Source organism: Lynx rufus, unplaced genomic scaffold, assembly GCF_022079265.1.
Source record: "Lynx rufus isolate CCGP_SWC_20201006 ecotype Redwood Valley unplaced genomic scaffold, mLynRuf1.p SCAF_7, whole genome shotgun sequence".
NCBI classification, from domain to species: Eukaryota; Metazoa; Chordata; class Mammalia; order Carnivora; family Felidae; genus Lynx; species Lynx rufus.
This window is the reverse complement of record NW_025814889.1, coordinates 41,220,030-41,238,701: the sequence shown is the minus strand read 5'-3', so window position 1 is coordinate 41,238,701 and position 18,672 is coordinate 41,220,030. Positions and strand designations below refer to the sequence as shown.

Sequence of the window (18,672 nt, the reverse complement as noted above, 5' to 3'; positions counted from 1 at the left end):
TTTAGATTGGTCATCATTTGTGCATAGAAATGCAAGTGGTTTTTGTGTATTGACTTTGTATCCTGCTACTTTACTGAATTCATTAGTTTTAACAACTTTGTGTGTTTGTAATTTTTAGGGTTGTCTACATATAAGATCATGTCATCTGCAAATAAAGATGATTTTACTTCTTTTTTTCAATTTGGATACCGTTTATTTATTTTTCTTGCCTAATTGCTCTGGCTAAAACTTCCAGTACTATGTGGAATATAAGTGGTGAAAGTGGGCATTCTTTAGGTAATTACTTATTGTAGAGGACAAGCTTTGAGTCACCATTGAGTATGGCATTTTTGTGGGCTTTTCATATATGGACTTTATTACGTTGAGGTAGTTCCTTTCTATTCTTTTTTTGGGGGGGTATTTTTATCATGAAAGTGTGTTGATTTTTGTCAAATGTTTCTTCTGCATTAATTGAGATGATCATGTGTCTTTTTCCCCTCTTCATTCTGTTGATGTGTGGCATATTACACTGATTGATTTTCATATGTTGAATCAACTTTGCATTCTAGGAATAAATCTCACCTAGAAGATTATGGTGTATCTGAAGATTAAGATTGGTGTATGGTGTATCTGAAGATTAAGAAGATTAAGGTGTATACACCTTATGGTGTATCACCTAGAAGATTATGGTGTATGGTAAGATTATATCATGGTGTATAATCCTTTTTGTTAAAGTTTATTTATTCACTTATTTTGAGAGAGAGAGAGAAAGAGAAAGACAGAGGGAAGGAGAGAGAGAATCCCAATCAGGCTCTCTGCTGTCAGTGCAGACCCTTACATGGGGTTTGACCTCATAAACTGTAAGATCATGACCTGAGCCTAAATCAAGAGTTGGATGCTCAGCCAACTGAGCCACCCAGGTGCCCTTATAATCCTTTTAATATGCTGAATTTTATTTGCTAGCATTTTGTTGAGAATTTTTTTTTTTTTTGCATCAATGTTCATAAGGGATATTGGTCTGTAGTTATCTTTTCTTGTAATGTCTTTGGCTTTGGTGTCTGGGTAATATTGGCCTCATAGAATCAGTTAAGAAGTGTTTCCTCATTAGGGCACCTGGCTGGCTCAGTCAGTAGAGCATGTGACTCTGGATCTTGGAGTTGTGAGTTCCAGCCCTACGTTGGGTGTAGATTTAAAATAAATCTTAAAAAAATAAAATCTTAAAAAAAAAAACAAACAAATCGTCTTCCCTCCTCTTAAATTAAAAAAAAAATTGAGAAGGATTGGTATTAATTCTTCTTTAAATGTTTGGTAAAATTCATCAGTGAAGTCACCAGGTTCCGGACTTTTCTTTATTGGGAGATTTTTTTTTAAGATTTTATTTTCAAGCAATCTCTACACCGAATGTGGGGCTTGAACTCACAACCCCAAGATCAAGAGTTGCACACTCTACCAACTAAGCAAGCCTGGTGCCCTGTTGGGAGATTTTTGACTACAGATTCAATCTTCTTACTGGTTATAGGTCTATTCAGATATTCTAGTTTTGGGTATGTCTTGTGTTTCTAAGAATTTGTTCCTTTCATCTAGGTAATGCAACTTGTTAGTGTACGATTGTTCATAGTACTCTCTTATAAGCCTTTTTCCCCCTGTCAAATAGGTAGTAATGCTCCACTTTCATTTCTGATTTTAGTAATTGAGTTTTCTGTCTTTTTCTTGTAGTCCATCTAACTGTTTGTCAATTTTGTTGGTCTTTTTGAAAAAGCCAAGTTTTGGTTTCATTGCTTTTCTCTATTGTTTTTCTATTTCCTATTTAGTTTATCTCTGCTCTAATCTTTGTTATTTCCTCCCTTTTGCTAGCTTTGGGTTTAGTTTGTTCTTTTTTTTTTAAGTTTATTTACTTATTTTGAGAGAAAGAAAGAGACAGAACAGGGGAGGGGCAGAGAGAGAATCTCAAGCAGGTTCCACGCTGTCAGCACAAACCATGAGATCATGATCTGAGCCGAAATCAAGAGTTGGACGCTTAACTGACTGAGCCATCCAGGTGCCCCTGTTCCCCTTTTTCTAGCTACTTAAGTTGTAAAGTTGGGTTGTTGATTTCAGATTTTTCTTATTTTCTTATTTAAAAAATTTTAAATGTTTTATTTTATTTTTTGAGAGACAGAGTGTGAGCAAGGGAGGGGCAGAGAGAGAGGGAGACAGAATCTGAAGCAGGTTCAAATCTCTGAGCTGTCAGCACAGAGCCCAATGTGGGGCTTGAACCTGCAAATGCAAGATCATGACCTGAGCTCAACTGACTGAGCCACTCAGGCACCCCATCTTATTTTCTTTTTAACGTGAGCATTTACAGCTATAAATTTACCCCATAGTACCACATTCATTGCATCCCCCAAGTTTTGGTATGAACCTTTTGGCTAGAACCACCATCTTCTGGTAATTTGCCAGAATGACCAAAACAAAGAGAAAGAGGAGGCACCTGCTATACGTTCTCTAGGCCTTTTAGAAAACAGAGTTGTTCCTTTGGCCACTAGCACGTGAATCTACAAGAAAGGTGATATTGTAGACATCAAGGGAACGGGTACTATTCAAAAGGGAATGCCCCACGGATGTTACCATGGCAAACTGGAAGAGTCTACGATGTTGCCCAGCATGCTGTTGGCATTGTTGTAAACAAACATGCTTACAGGGTTTGATTCTTGCCATGAGAATTTTAATCTACGTGTTGAGCTTAAATATTAAGCACTCTAAGAGCTGAGATAGCTTCCTGAAGCATGTGAAGGAAAATGATTAGAAAAGGAAGGAAGTCAAAGAGAAACCTACTTGGGTTCAATTGAAGTACCAGCCTGCTCCACCCAGAGAAGCACACTTAGCTGCTGGAACCCATTACCTATGAATTCATGGCATGATATATATATATAGAGAGAGAGAGAGAGAAAGAGAGAGAGAGAGAGAGAGAGAGAGGGAGAGACTCTAGACTCTAAAAATGTTTCTCTTAATTGAGTAGAAGTGTGATATTCCCTCTCCTAAAGAAAAATTTAAATCAACACACACACACACACACACACACACACACACACACATACACACACACCAAAAACCAAAGTTTTGGTATGTTGTGTTTTTTTTTGAAGTTTACTTGTTTACTGAGAGAGAGAGAGAGAGAGAGAGAGAGAGAGAGAGAGAGAATGAGCAGGAGAGGGTCAGAGAGAGGGAGAGGGAGAGAATCCCAAGCAGGCTCTGCACTGTCAGCACAAAGCCCGATGTGGAGTCGTGAACCATGGGATCATGACCTGAGCCAAAACTAAGAGTCAGACACTTAACCAACTGAGCCACCCAGCCACCCCTGTTGTGTTTTTATTTGCATTTGTGTCTAAGTATTTTCTAATTGCACTTTTGATTTCTTTTTTGATCTATTTGTTGTTTAATAGTGTATTGCTTAATTTCCATAATTTTGTGAATTTTTCAGTTTTCCTTTTGTTATTAATTTCTAACTTCATCTCATTATAGTAAAAAAAGATAATTTGTATGATATCTACCTTTTAAAATCTATTGAGACTGGGGCACCTGGGTGACTCAGTTCGTTGAGCATCTGACTTCAGCTCAGGTCATGATCTCACAGTCTGTGAGTTTGAGCCCCGCGTCAGGCTCTGTGCTGACAGCTCAGAGCCTGGAGCCTGCTTCGGATTCTGGGTATTCCTCTTTCTCTGCCCCTCCCCCACCTACACTCTGTCTCTGTCTCTGTCTCTCTCTCAAAAATAAATAAACATTAAAAATTTTTTAAAAAATCTATTGAGACTTAATGTGTAACCTAATATATGGTCTATCCTGGGGAATGCTCCATGTACACTTGAGAAGAATGTGTATGCTATTGTTATTGGGTAGGGTGTTCTATACATGTCTGTTAGTTCTAGCTGGTTTATTGTGTTGTGTAAATCTCTGCTTCCTTACTCTCTGGTTGTTCTACCCATTACTGTGAGTGGGATTTTGAAGTCTCCAACTATCATTGTAGAACGGTCTATTTCTCCCTTCAGTTCTGTCAGTTTTTGCTTCTTATATTTTGATCGTCTGTCATTAGGTGTATAAATGTTTATAATTGTCATATCTTCTTGAAATATTGAACTTTTTATTAATATATATTATTAATATAATTAATTAATAATATATATTAATTAATTAATATATTAACCTTTGTCTTTTGTAACCTTTTTTTGGCTAAAAGTCTGTTTTGTCTGATGTAAGCATAGCCATTCTTGTTCTCTTTTGGTTATTTATTTGCATGAAATATCTTTTTCCATTCTTTCACTTTCAATCTGTTTGTGTGTTTGGATCTCAAGTGATTCTGTTATAGACAACATTGAGTCGGATCATGTATTTTCAGCCATTCTGCCAATCTCTGTCTTTTCATTGGAGACTTTAATCCATTTACTTTAAAAAAAATTTTTTTTTCAACGTTTATTTATTTTTGGGACAGAGAGAGACAGAGCATGAACGGGGGAGGGGCAGAGAGAGAGGGAGACACAGAATCGGAAACAGGCTCCAGGCTCTGAGCCATCAGCCCAGAGCCCGTCGCGGGGCTCGAACTCACGGACCACGAGATCGTGACCTGGCTGAAGCTGGACGCTTAACCGACTGCGCCACCCAGGCGCCCCAATCCATTTACTTTTAAAGTAATTACTCATAAGGAGGGGTTTCTTTTGTCATTGCCCTATATGCTTTCTATATGCCTTATAGCTTTTTTGTACCTTATTTCCTGAATTTTTCTTTTTTTGTGCTTAGTTGATTAAAAAAAAATTTTTTTAATGTTCATTTATTTCCAAGAGAGAGAGACAGAGACAGAGCACAGTGGGGAGAGGAGCAGAGAGAGAGGGAGACACAGAATCAGAAGCAGGCTCCAGGATCTGAGCTGTCAGCAAAGAGCCTGATGTAGGGCTCGAACCCACAAACCACAAGATCATGACCTGAGCCAAAGTCGGATGCTTAACCAACTGAGCCACCCGTGCGCCCATATGCTTAGTTGATTTTTATACAGTGAAATATTTAGTAAAATGATGAAATACTGTGGTGAAATGAAGCTTGTATTTAACATCCTAAAGTTATAACACTTTGGTTTGAACTTATACCATTTTAAATAGCATACAAAAACTCTACTCCTTTACAGCTTATCTCCGTCCCCTTTCAGTTGTTGTCGTCACTTTTTATACATTGTGTACCCCAAAACATAAACTAATCTTTATTTTAAGTCTATTTATTTATTTTGGGGCTCAGACTCATGAGCCATGAGATCATGATCTGAGCCAAAGTCAGACGTTTAACTGACTGAGCCACCCAGGTGCCCCTAAACTAGTAATTTTTTTAACTGCATTAGTTTCTTATATTATGTAGAAAACAATATTTATTTATTTATTTATTTATTTATTTATTTATTTATTTATGTTTTCATTTATTTTTGAGACAGAGACAGAGCATGAGCAGGGGAGGGGCAGAGAGAGAGGGAGACACAGAATCTGAAGCAGGCTCCAGGCTCTGAGATGTCAGCACAGAGCCTGATGCGGGGCTCAAACTCACGGACTGTGAGATCATGACCTGAGCTGAAGTCAGATGCTTAACTGACTGAGCCACCCAGGGGCCCCTAGAAAACAATATTTAAAGTCACAAACCAGAAGTTAAAGTAATACTAGCCTTTCCACTAATAGTTGCTTTTTTTCTTCAAATGTATTGATCTCTTAAATCGAAGCAAAAAGTGAAGCTATAGACCACTCTTATAATACTAACTTTTATAATTGCCCATGTATTTACCCTTATTGAGATCTTCATTTCTCTGTACAGCTTTGAGTTTCTGTCTAGTGTCCTTTCATTTCACCTTGCCAGACTCCCTGTCTTTCAGGGCAGGTCTAGTGGTCATGAAGCCCCTCAGCTTTTGTTTACCTAAGAATGTCTTAATTTCTCTCTTACTATTGAAGGATAGTTTTGTTGGATATAGTATTCTTTGTTGATTTTTTTTTTTCTTTTAGTACTTTGAAGGTATTGGCCCATTGCCTTCTGGCCTCCAAAGTTTCTGATGAGAAATCTGCTGATAATCTCATTGAGCACCCCCTTTATGGGATGATTTGCTTCTCTCTCACTCCTTTCAAGATTCTTTTTGTTTTTGCTTTTTAAAAGTTTGATTATATGTGTCCTGGTATGGGTCTCTTTGAATTTATCTTACTTGGAGTTCACTGAGCTTCTTGGATGCTGATATTTATGTCTTTCATCAAATTTGGGAAGTTTCCAGCCATTATTTCCTTAAATATTCTTTCTTCCCCTTTCTCTCTCCCCCTTGGCCTTCTGGACCCTTTTGATGCATATGTTGATTCTCTTGTTGTTGTCCTACAGGACATCATTTTTTCCCCCTATTCCTCAGACCTGATAATTTCTATTGCTTTATCTTCAAGTTCATTGATTCTTTTTTCTGCCTACTCAGATCTGCCTTTGAATCCCTCTAGTGACATTTTCATTTCAGTTATTGTACTTTTCAGCTCCAGAATTTCTTCATGGTTTCTTTTCAAGTTTTCTATCTCTTGGTTGAAATTTCCATCTTATTCAACACTATGCTTTCTTGACTTTCTCCACATCTTCCATTAGTTCTTTGAGCATTTTATCTTCCATTAGGTCTTTTTCAGAGATAGTTTCTGTTGATCAATTTTTTTTTTGGAATGGGCTATACTTTGCTGTGTCTTTATATGTCTTGTGATTTTTTTTTTTTTGGTTGAACATTGGACATATGAATCTAATAATGTGGTTGACTCTGGAAATCAGATTCTCTCCCTTCCTCAGGGTCTTTTTTTTTTTTTTTTTTATTGTTGTTAGCTTTCTCTGCACTGAGTATCAGCCTGAGATATAAACTTAAAGTTTTCTCAGATCTTTTCTGAGCCTTTCCCTGGGCATACATTGTCACTTTCCAGTTTTCCCCAAATATGCAGTTGTTTTTAAATGTGCTAGTTGTTAGTGTCTGGCTCCTGAAAGGGGAAAAAAGTGAAAAATTAAGGCAGGAAGGGCACTAGCCTTTTAAGTCCCCTTGACAAAATTTCATCCACAGAGGGAGCACCTTGCAACAACTGGGGGAGTTGCACAAACAGAGCCTCCTGCCTCTTTATCTGCACCTCTCTGACCAGAAGCAGCAGTTAGCTATCAGAGCATAGATTGCTGATATTTATAAGATGGTGTCTTTTTTGCCTGGCCCAGCTCCCCCAAGCTGTGTGTAACCTGCTCCAAGAACATGTGCGCAGCTGCCTGTCATGTGGCTGGGGACAGGGAATGGATAGTTGCTACTGTGATAGTAGCTGAAATTGACCAAAATTAACCATAATTTACCATCCAAGTCTTTCCCTGGAAGTTGAAGGCCTTCAACAGACTCCAAAAACAGCTACATGAGACAGATTCTGCCAGTGCAGATGTTGTCTAGGAGAGGAGCCAGATTTCTGGTGCTTCCTATGCTACCATTTTCCTAGAATCCCTCCAATAATCTTCACCTTTTTAACATTAACATTTGATTAACTTAAACTGAACAGTCTAAATTCCACGAACAATTTCACCTACAACTATAGCCCACTGAATGTTTTAAATATTTTAAATTACATATCTAAATCTCAAATATCTGGTTTTCTTTTTGAGCGCTTAGATGCATGACTGGATAAGCGTATTGACCCTAACAAGAAAAAACTTCCTAAATACATAAATGGTTTTTGTAAGTCTAATAAATGTTTAGGCATAGTGAATCATAAGTTCCCTTAAACATGGTAATTCTGTTTATAGTAACGCCTTTTACATGCTTGAACTTAGAATCACTAATCAAAAATCAGTACACATTTTTCTTTTATATCAGATTTTTATTATCACTTACAAATTGTATTTTCTCCTCTGATTCTTTCCATTTATTTGTTTGTTTGTTATTTATTTATTTATTTTGAAGTATAATTGACATACAACATTATTAGGTATTTCAGGTGTACAACATAGGATTCAACCTTTGTATATATTATGGAATGATCACTTCAATAAATCTCCTTACCATCTGTCGCCATACAAAATTAATACAATATTATTCATTATATTTCTTATGTTTTACATCGTGTCCCAACGACTTAGTTTAAAACTGAAAGTTTGTACTTCTTGGCCCCCTTCACCCATTTTGTTCTCCCCCCCAACCCTCTCCCGACTGGCCACCACCCATCTATTCTCTGTAACAATGAGTCTGGGTTTTGTTTTGTTCTGTTAGCTTTGTTTTTTAGATTCTACATATCAATTCCACGTTTTTATTTATTTATTTTTTTATGAAATTTATTGACAAATTGGTTTCCATACAACACCCAGTGCTCATCCCAAAAGGTGCCCTCCTCAATACCCATCACCCACCCTCCCCTCCCTCCCACCCCCCATCAACCCTCAGTTTGTTCTCAGTTTTTTTTTTTTTTATTTTTAAAAAAAATTTTTTTTTCAACGTTTTTTTATTTATTTTTTTGGGGGGACAGAGAGAAACAGAGCATGAACGGGCGAGGGGCAGAGAGAGAGGGAGACACAGCATCGGAAACAGGCTCCAGGCTCCGAGCCATCAGCCCAGAGCCTGACGCGGGGCTCGAACTCACAGACCGCAAGATCGTGACCTGGCTGAAGTCGGACGCTTAACCGACTGCGCCACCCAGGCGCCCCTGTTCTCAGTTTTTAACAGTCTCATGCTTCGGCTCTCTCCCACTCTAACCTCTTTTTTTTTTTTTTCCTTCCCCTCCCCCATGGGTTCCTGTTAAGTTTCTCATCAATTCCACGTTTTTAATAAAATAATGAGGCTAATCTTATAACCCTACTATGTTAAATTCTTTTAAGCATTACCAAAGCTTTAAAAAAATTTTTTTTAATGTTTTTATTTATTTTTGAGACAGAGAGAGACAGAGCATGAGCAGGGGAGGGGCAGAGAAAGAGGGAGACATAGAATCTGAAGCAGGATCCAGGCTCTGAGCTGTCAGCACAGAGCCTGATGCGGGGCTCGAACTCACAGACTGTGAGATCATGACCTGAGCCGAGGTTGGACGCTCAACCAACTGAGCCACCCAGGTGCCCCAAGCATTACCAAAGCTTTAAATACAAAATATACATAGATTTTTTCCCAATGATTCAAACTTATTTGAAACTTAGCATGAGTTTGATTTGCTGCATCACTTTTGATTTTTAAGAAAAATTTTTTTAATGTTTATTTTTGAGAGAGAGAGAGAGAGACAGAGAGAGAGAGACAGACAGAACATGAGTTAGGGAGGGGCAGAGAGAGAGGGAGACACAGAATCCAAAGCAGGCTCCAGGCTCTCAGCTGTCAGCACAGAGCCCGACGTGGGGTTCGTACTCTCGAGCTGTGAGATGGTGACCTGAGCCAAAGTCCACTGCCCAACCGACTGAGCCACCCAGGCGCCCCACTTTTGATTTGTATCAGTGAAGGTTTGTCCTGAGAAGAAAAACCACTATGGGTGACATGGAATAAGGAACTGGTGACGGATCTATGGATGTCTGTTACCTCTGCATCTGTGGTGGGCCTGAAATCGTCACAGGTCAGTGGGGAAGAAATACTGGATGTGAAGTTGGGGAGGGCAAGGGCCAAGTGGAATCTGTATCTGTCCCTCACCACCCCAACCCTGATGATCTGGGATGTCTGCACAGGGACCTGGTGATGCATACATGGAGTTAGAGTCTGAAGGAAGTTAGATGGAAGAGATCTGACAGGAGCTGGAGGCCCTGTGGGACTGGCTGCTACCCATGTCCACAAAGTGAACCAGAAGAGTAGCAACGAGATACATAAGCTGCAGCAGTCCTAGCACTCCAAGCTGACCTTTACAGCATCATGGCTGCTGCTTCAATTCTGCCTTTCTGCCTTTCTGCCTTTCCGACCTCACGCACGGTTGTCTTGTGGCCAATTCTAACCTTGAGTCATCCAAAAAATATGGCTTCATCATAGCTAAGCTGACATAGTACAAAGCCACCTTGTTAGTTCCAAACCTTCTTGGAGTTCAAAGGACATCTCTCCACTTAAAGCAGCAGTTTTCCTATCTCCCGTGGATGATGTATGACCATGATCTGTGATTACTATCTCAAGATGGCTAAAGTTGTCTATTTGTCAGAGACTTGAGGTTAGGATGCCAGACCTAGGGCTTGCAAACGATCTAGGTGAGTCTTCTCGACTTAAATGTTTTCAACTCCATTTATAAATGTAATATTTTTGATTTTGTCTAAGCTCATACTCTTCGGATGGGCTTAGATTTGCTTCCTGTCTTCTGTATCCAAATTGCACCCTCACTAGAGTACATGGCAGTGTGGGATCCCCACTCAAGCTGCAGCTACTCTTGGTAATTCTTCCCTTTGGCCTAAGTAAATGTTGATCCTTTCCTTATTCTTGTCTGAGTGGGTCACTACTATGGAGATATTTGAATGACATCCCATCTGCATAACCTACAGGGCTGGGTTCATAACCTGGAAATCATACTAAGGACTTCAAGCACTGGGTTCAGATCCTTCGGAGCCCCAGGAGTGACTCCAGGCAGGGCATGGAGAGCAGAAGTGTGCACTATGTATATCCAGGACCAGGATCTTCATCGGGGTCACCTCTAGGGAAGGGACTGAAGTCAGCAAGAACCACACACAGACTTTGCATTAAAAAGAACAACAAGGACCCCTGCAGGACACTGGGTGTGGGTAGAAGGGCTTTGTGGACCAACTGTATAACTCAAGTTATACTGTACAACTGTATAACTGAGCTCAAGTTTTGGCTCAGTGCCTGGGGAACTGCTCTTGAGTCCTACTGAGCCGAGAAAAGATGCTTGTTGCCCCATCTGTCTGGGCTTTGAGTGCCACCTTGTGGTGGAATAGTGATTCTGATCTTCAGAGGGTCCCATGCTCTCACAGGAACCCAATCTTCTGGCCCCAAGGCCATTACTATTAAAACACAAGGGCGGAGGTGTCAGTCATTTGACATCTCCCCCAAAGCTTTTCTGTGTCTGCGGTGCAGGCTGGGTTTCAGTGAGTCCTAGGGATTTGGGGAAGCCCCTAAGTGAAGTCAACTGATAAGAGGGGAGGGACTTAGTTCCAAAGACTCCAGTCTGTAGTTGTTAAGGATTCTGTCTTTAATAAAATTCCAAAGAATGTGCCAGAGTATTATGTGATCTTAAAAGCCCCTGTACTTTCCAGCCTATTTTAGCCCAGGCTGCAGACCAGTGGCTCTTAGCTCTTTTGGGGTCAAGGGGGCTCCTCTGAGGATCTGAAGAGAGAGGTGGATCTTCCTTCAGAAAATGCACAAGCATACAATATTGTGAATAGAATTTCAGGGAGTCAGTGAAACTTTGGGATCCAGGAATGCCTACGGTTTGTAAAACCTCTACTCTAGACGGCTGCCTCTGTTAATATTTCAGAGGCTTTATGCCCTCAAATGATGTGCTGTCCTTCAGAGATTAACAATGTCCACGTAAGGACGAGACATCTGGAGACAGAGAAAGGACATGGTAAAATTTCTTCTCACAAGAGAAGTAACATCATTAGCTTCAAGATGTATAAGGAGCTGTCTTGTGTTGAGAAACAGATGTTCCTTTTGTGAAAATGTCTGAGAAAGACAAGTGACGGAAATAGATGATTTACATAATGAGGTAAAAGGCAAACCACTTTCTGGAAGGGTCTCCTAAGGCAATTCTTTTTTTTTTTTTTTCCTTCTAATGTTTATTTAATTATTTTGAGAGGCTCCTGGGTGGCTCAGTCAGTTAAGTGTCCAACTTCGGCTCAGGTCATTATCTCCCAGTTCAGGGTTCAAGTCCTGCGTCGGGCTCTGTGGTGACAGCCCAGGGCCAGAAGCCCGCTATAGATTCTGTGTATCCCTCTCTCCCTGCCCTTCCCCTACTCTCTTCCTCTCTCTCTCAAAAAGAAATAAACATTAAAAAATTAATTATTTTGAGAGAGAGACAGAGACAGAGAGAGAGACAGAGAGAGAGACAGAGAGAGAGAGAGAGAGAGAGAGAGGGACCACGTAGGGGAGGGGCAGAGAGAAAGGGAGAGAGAGCATCCTAAGCAGGCTCCACACTGTCAGCACGGAGCCCCACTTGGGACTTGAACTCATGAACCTGAGCCAACATCAAGAGGGGGCTGCTTAACCGACTGAGCCACCCAGGTGCCCTGGAAAAGAGGATTTTAGAGTTGGCAGGAACTTCAGGCATATGTTATTCGGATCCCTTTATTCTCAGACAAGCAACATGAGGACCAGAGATATAAAATGTCATTCATTCATTTATTCATTCATTCAGGCTTATTAATCACTTCCTGTGTGTCAGGAATTGGACTTTGCGTGAGGAATAAAAAAGGAAAAACACTGAGGATAATCTACTGGGGTAGAGAGGTATATAGGTAAACGGCCATAATCCAATAAGATTAATCATTTTAATGGAGGCTATTCAAAAAGCAGAGGAAGCTTACCAAAACAACAACAACAACAACAACAACAACAACAACAACAACAAATCCAATACATCGGCTACAGTAAGATGACTTTACAGAGGAGGTAGCTTTTGAATTTGCAACTCGATGGATGAATGGAGGTTTGCTAGGTGGCCTAGCTGTGTTTGTTGCAAGCTTCAGCAATGGTATCCAGGTTGGTCAATGCAATATGGTGCCAGGCCAAGGGAGGAGGGAGGCCTAAAATCCAGCCTGCGCTCCACTGAGAGGAAGAGGCATCTTTTTTTATTTTGCACAAAGGCATAGTATGGGCCTCCAGTTCTGTGATGCAGGCGAAGGCATAGAAATGTAGAAGAGCAGGCGTGTCTTGAGAACGATTAGTTCTGCAAAGCATTGGCTCAGCACTGCTAGTGTAAAAGTAGAGAGTGAGAGGTGATGAGACCTGACAGGTAACGAGGGCTTTGTCCAGGACCATAGCTTGGAGTAGGACCGCTGGGAATGAGACCTGGGCGTCTTCCTTCCAGACCATTGACCTTTCTGCAGCACCAAATTGTCTCTGCTTAGACTGTGAGCTCTGGGCTGGGTGCTGGTGAGCACACAGTGAGGAAGACACACAGGCCTTGACTGCGGGGTTTGCAATCCGGGAAGAGGGCAAGATCTTCGAAGAATAGGAACAGTGAAATGTGATAAGGAGCAAACAGGAGAAGAAGGAGCACAGGACACAGACTCAGGACCCAGAAGCGCTTTGCCTCAGGCCACAGACCAGGCCCTGAGGAGGATTCAATGTCAGGGCTGTCTGACTTCAAAGCCTTAAAAATGCCCACGCTCTTTAACTCAGCAACTCCAGTTCTAGGAATCTATCCTAAGGAAACAAATGAAGATGTGTTCAAGGTATAAGGATGTTCTGTGAAAATTTTTTTATAACAACAAAACATTAACGAAAGGACAAAATCTAAATGTCCAACAATAAGAGATTGGGTAAGTGTATTGTATTAAAAACGATAGACTATCAGGGCCCCTGGGTGGCTCAGTCGGTTGAGTGTCCAACTCTTGATTTCGGCTCAGGTCATGATCCCAGGGTCATGGGATCAAGTCTCGCATTGGGCTCACACTGAGCATGGAGACTGCTTAGGATTCTCTCTTTCTCCCCTTCTCCCCTCCTCATGTGTGCTCTCTCTCTGTAATTAAAATATTAATAATAATAAGTAATAGAATATAAAATAGCTATTAAAATGTTTTAAAAACTATATTAATAAGGAAAACGGCTCAGTACTTTATTGAATGAAATGAGCAGATTTAGCTACATACTGCGTGATATTGTTTTTATAAAGAGACTGAGGAATTTATACCTGGTAGGGCATAGTAGTGATTAACTTAAAGAGATGTGATGATGGGTGACTTTTATTTTATATATATTTTGCTAACCTGAATCTTCCGAGTTTTTCCTAAAATGAATAGGTCTTACTTATGCAACAACAACACATAAAGTTATAACAGAGTATTTTACAAAGAGTTTCAATCTCCTCCCTGGTAAGATGGGGGTATCTGTTAGGATTAGATACGATAAAGCATTTAACATTCAGCACAGGGCTTGGCATATAGTTAAGCGCCATTAAATGTTAACCACTACAGCATTAACTACCACTGCTACTCAAATTACTAGTCCTGTTATGGCAACAGAACTACCCCACACCAAGACTATCACAACTACTGCTGCTGGTTCTGATTCAGGGCCAGGACTTGAAAGGACTGGCTGGAGCTGTGATTTTGGTTTTCAGGACGCAGTCCAAGTAAGAGGCTTTGCTTCAGTAGCAAATTTTGGATGCGAGGCAGAGTCAGAGACTAGAAAATGAAGTAGAGGCTCAGTTCTCAGTCCAGCTCCCAGCCTTGGTGATGTCAAGTTCAGTGCCAGAGTGCTGGGTTGGAGCTGCAGGTGTGCTAGGTGAAGGCCTGGGCGTGGGAGGAGGGGCTGCAGAGGCTGGGGGCTCCTTGGAGAGCCTCACTGAGCCTATGATTGTCATGAAGGCCCAGTCATGCTTGCCTTTGTCCGTATTGCTTGAACACACAGCAACTGAGAATGCTGCTCTCTCCGGAGTCCACCCGGTAGAGATCTTGCCTACCAAAACAGATCCCCTTCGATACTTTGTACCACTTCCCCCCAAGCTGTTACCCAGCTAGGGGTTCTCTTTCCAAAGCCAGGCCTTATCCAACCTTATCACTGCTTCCCAAGTCTGCAACGGTTGGTGGTGGTCTCTGGACCATGTTCCTCTTCCAAAATTGTCTCCCACTATGAAGTATCAGACTGCCCCACAGCATCTTAGCCTATGCCAGCTAAATCCAACCACTTCTGGCTATTTAATTGATTTGTTAGCAGTAGGATCCCTAAAACTTAATGCCCCAATGATGATGATTATGCATTCTTTGTCTCTGATAGCATTTTCTTTCTTTTTTTCAATGTTTATTTATTTTTGAGATAGAGAGAGAGAGAGAGAGAGACAAAGTATGAGTGGGAGAGGGGCAGAGAGAGAGATAGAGGGATACACAGAATCAGAAGCAGGATCCAGGCTCTGAGCTATCAGCACAGAGCCCCATGTGGGGCTCGAACCCACGAATCGTGAGATCATGATCTGAGCCGAAGTCGGATGCTTATCCAACTGAGCCACCCTGGCGCCACTTTGATAGCATTTTCTGAGAACACATGCAGTGTGGCAGGATGCAGAGGCATCTGAAAAGAGCTTGATTTTTTGTTTGTTTTAAAGAAGTTGATGCTTATTTTGAAGTGTAATGCATGTGCAATAAAACACATAACTATTAAGTGTGCAGTTTGATGAATCTTGACAATTACATACACACATATTATACCATTCTAATCAAGTTATGGAATATTTCCATTGCCCTGAGAAGTTCTTGTGTGCCCGTTTCCAGCGTGCCTCCCCCACCCCATGAAATACAACCATTGTTCTAATTTTTATCACCATAGATTAGTTTCGCTGTTTCTAGAATTTCATGTAAACGGAATTGTTATTTTTGTCTAACTTCTTTTTTTTAAATATATATTTTTAAATTTTTTAACTTACTTTGAGACAGAGAGAGACAGCAAGGGAGCAGGGGAGGGGCAGAGAGAGAGCGGGAGAACAAGAATCCCAAGCAGGCTCCTCGCTCTCAGCACAGAGCCTGATGTGGGGCTCCAATTCACGAATAGTGAGTTCATGACCTGAGCTGAAACCACCAGTCGGACACTTAATCGACTGAGCCACCCAGGCGCCCCTTGTCTTAACTTCTTTTGCCCAACATGATGTTTCTGAGATTCGTCCCGTGTTGCTGCCTATACCCATGTCTTTTTGTTAAGTGTATTCTACCACGTCAGTATACGACAATTTGTTTATCCGTTCACTTGTTGGTGGAAATGTGGGTTGTTTTCAGTTTTTGGCTAATCGTGTCGAAGCTCCTGCGAACATTCCTGTCAAAGTGTTTGGGACACATGTTATTATTTTTCTTAAATAAATACTTAGGAGTGGAATTGCTTGGCCATAGGGTAGGTGTATAGTTAGCCTTCTAAGAAACTCCCAAAGAGTTTGCCAAAGTAGTTGTAATATTTCAGACTTGCACTAGTGATTTATGAGCTTTCCAGTTCTTCTATACACTTGCTAGGATTTGTGGTTGTCAGCCTTTACAATTTTAGCCAGGCTGTTTTATTAACCATGTGTTTTTATTTATTTTTAGCCATGTGTTTTTCATTTTTTAATTTTTTAACATTGATTGAGAGAGAAAGAGAGTGGGGGAGGGACAGACACACACACACACACACACACACGCACAGAATCCGAAGCAGGCTCGTCTTTGAACTGTCAGCACAAAGCCTGATGTGGGCTTGAACCCACGAACTGTGAGACCATGACCTGAGCTGAAGTGGGATGCTTAATGGACTGAGCCACCCAGGCGCCCCTAGCCATGTGTTTCATTAATGCAGCACTGCCCTTAGACAGAAGCAAGGCTGTCCAGGGTCCCCATCTCAGAGGGCCCTGTGATTTGGATTGCCTTTCTCATGAATTTTAAGTCCCCCTCCTGTGCCTTGGACCAGTGAGCCTGGCAGTGCCATCTGGGTGGGGGGGGGCGGGGATGCCTCCAGACTAGACCTGGTCCTGTATGGATCCCTACCACCAGAACAGTGCTGATACACTGGTTTAGGGTGACTGTCGAATCGGATATGTTCAGGCCTCTGGGATATTAATATGGCTCACTGCCAACCCTTGGGGCTTGAGTCTTTTGTGTGGGCCTGTGGGTAGTCTCTCCTCTGTTCACATTACTACCATGGTGCTGCTTCCATTCTATAGTGCTCAAAAGGGCAGAGGCATGGGCAGGCATCCTACCCTAGGTCACCCCCCACCCCCCATACTCCAAGGAAAGTCAACCCAACCCCTCTGCAGGCTCTGAACTATGGGGTCCTCTCTTGCCTGTGGCCGATATGGACATGTGTGCTTTTGGCGCAGTCTTTTTTTTTTTTTTAACAGTTTTGAGATATAATTCACTATCATACAGTTTACCTATTTGAACTGTGCAAGTCAATGGTGTTTAGCATATCCCCAGAGTTGTGCAACCATCACTATAATTTTAGAGCATTTTTGTCACCCCCCCCCCAGAGAAACTGGGTGGCCATTAGCAGTCACTCCCTATTTTCCCCATCTCCCCAGCCCTAGGCAACCATTAATCTACTTTCTGTCTCTATGGCTTTGCCTATTGTGGGTATTTCATACAAATGGAGTCATATGATATGTGGTCCTTTGTGACTGGCTTCTTTGATTTAGTGTAATGCTTCTGAGGTTTATCCATGTTGTACCATACCATATATTAGTAGTCCATTCCTTTTCATTGCCAAACAATGTCCCATTGTATGGCTATACCACATAAAATAAAAAAAAGTTTTTTGAGATATATTAATATACCATACAATTCACTTATTTAGCATGTATAATTCAGTAGGTTTTAGTACATTCACAGTGTATGCAACCATCACGGCAGTCAGTTTTAGAACATTTTCATTATTGCGCCCCCAAAAATGCCCACACTCCTTAGCCATCTCCCCTCATTTTCCCTCAAACCCTCCCAGCCCTAAGCCATAGCCAGTCTACTTCCTGTTTCCATGGATTTGCTTACTCTCAATATTTCATATGCATGGAATCTTACAATATGTAGTCCTGTAACTGTAGTCCTCTTTGACTCAGCATCATGTTTTCTTGGTTTATCCATATTGTACTTCACTCTTTCGTATTGCTAAGTAATATTCCATTGCCTGGCTAAACCACATTTTATTTACCTATGTATCAGTTGATGGACATTTAGATTGCTTCATCTTTTGGGCTGTTATGAGTAATGCTGTTATCAACATTCGTGTCCAGTTGGACAACTTTTTTGTGCGTGGACATATGTTTTTATTTCTCTTGGGTGTAGACCTAGAAGCAGGATTATTGGGTCATGTGGTAATTTTATGTTTAACCTTTTTAAGAGCTTAACAGCTCTTAACGACTGTTTTCCAGAGTGACTGCATTTTACATTCTCACTAGCAGTACACATGAACACTAGTTATTATCTGCCTTTTAAAAAAAACGTTTCATTTAATAATCTCTACACCCCACATGGGGCTTGAACCCACAACCCTGAGATTAAAAGTCACACGTTCTTCTGACAGAGCCAGCCAGGTACCCCTATTACCTGTCTTTTTTAAATTATAGCCATTCTAGCCGGTGGTATCTCACTGTGGTTTTGTTTTTTTTTAATTTTAATGTTTATGTATTTTTGAGAAACAGAGAGACTGAGCAGGGGAGGGGCAGAGAGAGGGAGACACAGAATCCGAAGCAGGCTCCAGGCTCTGAGCTGTCAGCACAGAGCCCAACGTGGGGCTTAGACACACAGACCACGAGATCATCACCTGAGCTGAAGTCGGATGCCCAACCGACTGAGCCACCCAGGTGCCCCTCCTTTACCCATTTTTGAACTGGGTTGTTTGCTTTTTTTTTAATTGTGTCATAAGAATATTTCATGTATTCTAAATACATAAAGATGTATAAAAAAGATGTATCAGATGTATGATTTTCAAATGTACGCTCCCATTCTGTGCGTCGTCTTTTCACTTTCTTGATGGTGTCCTTTGAAGCACAAAGTTTTTAATCTGTTTTTATTTTTTTAAAGTTTTTAATTTTGATGAAGTCCAGTTTATGCTTTTTTCTTTTGTTACTTGTGGTTTCATTGTCATGT

General features: G+C 41.0%; 1 protein-coding gene across 5 annotated transcripts in view; it reads left to right on the top strand.

Moving 5' to 3' along the window:
- The window catches only part of SCNN1A (sodium channel epithelial 1 subunit alpha), an 85,904-nt gene that overhangs the window by 5,051 nt on the left and 62,181 nt on the right, over positions 1-18,672 (top strand). For 3 of the 5 annotated variants that reach the window (XM_047066772.1, XM_047066775.1, XM_047066771.1), the window contains one exon: positions 549-675. In XM_047066772.1, coding sequence (XP_046922728.1) covers positions 601-675 — 75 coding nt within the window. In that variant the 5' untranslated portion in view covers positions 549-600. Of the gene's footprint in view, positions 1-548; positions 676-18,672 lie in introns of those variants that run through there. The other 2 variants (XM_047066774.1, XM_047066776.1) reach the window with 2 other exon arrangements.